This window comes from Rhagoletis zephyria, unplaced genomic scaffold, assembly GCF_001687245.7.
Source record: "Rhagoletis zephyria isolate East Lansing unplaced genomic scaffold, Rhagoletis_zephyria_1.1 Rzeph_scaffold_56787, whole genome shotgun sequence".
In the NCBI taxonomy this organism is placed as follows: domain Eukaryota; kingdom Metazoa; phylum Arthropoda; class Insecta; order Diptera; family Tephritidae; genus Rhagoletis; species Rhagoletis zephyria.
The window spans coordinates 1-1,546 of NW_016213839.1; the positions used below are offsets into that span (position 1 = coordinate 1).

At 38.2% G+C, this 1,546-nt stretch overlaps 1 protein-coding gene across 1 annotated transcript; it reads right to left on the minus strand.

Annotated features, from left to right (window-relative positions):
- Positions 1-1,387, minus strand: LOC108356295 (uncharacterized). The gene has a single exon (XM_017607414.1). It carries the CDS (start codon positions 1,001-1,003, stop codon positions 293-295), a length of 711 nt encoding a protein of 236 aa, XP_017462903.1. The 5' UTR covers positions 1,004-1,387; the 3' UTR covers positions 1-292.
- Positions 1,388-1,546: the final 159 nt, after the last annotated feature.

Consider the following 1,546-nt stretch of genomic DNA (forward strand, 5'->3'; position numbering starts at 1 on the left):
TTTATGTACAACTTTGGATAGCGTGAACGATTTTCGATAATTCTTCTTTTATCGGAAAGGTGGTATCTCAAGGGTGGTCCCATACTAATTTCGTTTAGTTCTGATCATTGAATCATGAAGAAATTAACGGTACGCCTAAATCTGTAAATGAGCACTGAAGTCGTTTGTATTTCTTGCTTAAAATTACTTGTTTGAATTTGAGTGCTCTAAATAAATACTATTTTGCCAGTGAATAATTTAAACCTTATAAATGATATAATTACTTAATAAAATCTGCCGTTTATAAAATTATTCAAAACTTGTACTCTCTTTTTTTATATGAATTGTAAAAAATGCGAAATTTCAGTTTCAAAAATAATACACTTACACCTAGTGTTACCAGCCACGCATGAAGCGGCGTGTTTTGCAGTCCATTTGTAATACACAACCAGGACATGAATATGGTCACAAAACCGATACACATTTGATTCAGTACAAAGAGGATAACTTCGAAGCGCTGCAGGGTTGTTGAGGGCCATACAGACTTCTTAGGTCCAGGTGTTTCATCAATAAACGTTGACATTCTGCTGTAGCCGTAACGCGCGTAACCGGAATGTGGCGCTTGAAAGCGTGACGTTGAGGAAGCACTACAGGCAGCGGCAAAGAGACTTGACGTATAAGTAGTGATCGGAGCTGGTAAGCTCTGGTAGACGAGTTCTTTAGTGTTTACTACAACGCTGCTGCTATAGTCATGCCCAACTGAATTGTCACTATCGTTGGGATCGTAATTTTTGTCGTACGTATCGAGAGCTCCTCTGTTAGTAGTGATGTGTATTTCGGCCGATGTGGTTTGATCTTTTGTGGGTGAAGCGCGATTTTTTAACGTTGTGCTACCGTAGGTGTTGTGTTGGGAACTGATCGATGCGTCGAGGCGCTCCGTGGAAGTGACGATTTTTTCCATTTTTTGGTGATACAAATTTGTTAGTATTTGTTTTCTTTTTTTTTTTGTGTGTGTGCCTTTCATTTATTATTTGAGCGATCGTTGAAAGCGTTGTTTTGTTTTAATTTAGACGTAATATCTCATTGTTACTTTTATTAGTGCATTAAATATTCTTCTCGTTTGCTACGCTTCGCTGTAGTAGGGCTTATCAATACAAAATTAACGAAATGTTGACGTTTAAAGCCTAACAAATCCACCACTCTATCGAGTTGTGTGTCACGATGATAAGGGCGCGCTTAAAATATGGAATTTCCAATAGTGTTTCTGCTCTCCATCCGTCTGTGAATATTTTGTAAAAAATTTATATGGGTAGATACACATGCGGCTGCTGTGATGTAGTGCAGTGCGCACTACAATTCCCGAAGACTGGATTCGAGCCCCGTTTCTGATCAACATCAAAAAAATAAAACAAAACNTCCATCCGTCTGTGAATATTTTGTAAAAAATTTATATGGGTAGATACACAGGCGGCTGCTGTGATGTAGTGCAGTGCGCACTACAATTCCCCAAGACTGGATTCGAGCCCCGTTTCTGATCAACATCAAAAAAATAAAACAAAAAAAAAAA

Bases quoted from the DNA above. Each gene is read 5' to 3' on its own strand.
- LOC108356295 (XM_017607414.1), bottom strand. From the start codon at position 1,003: ATGAAAGGCACACACACAAAAAAAAAAAGAAAACAAATACTAACAAAT.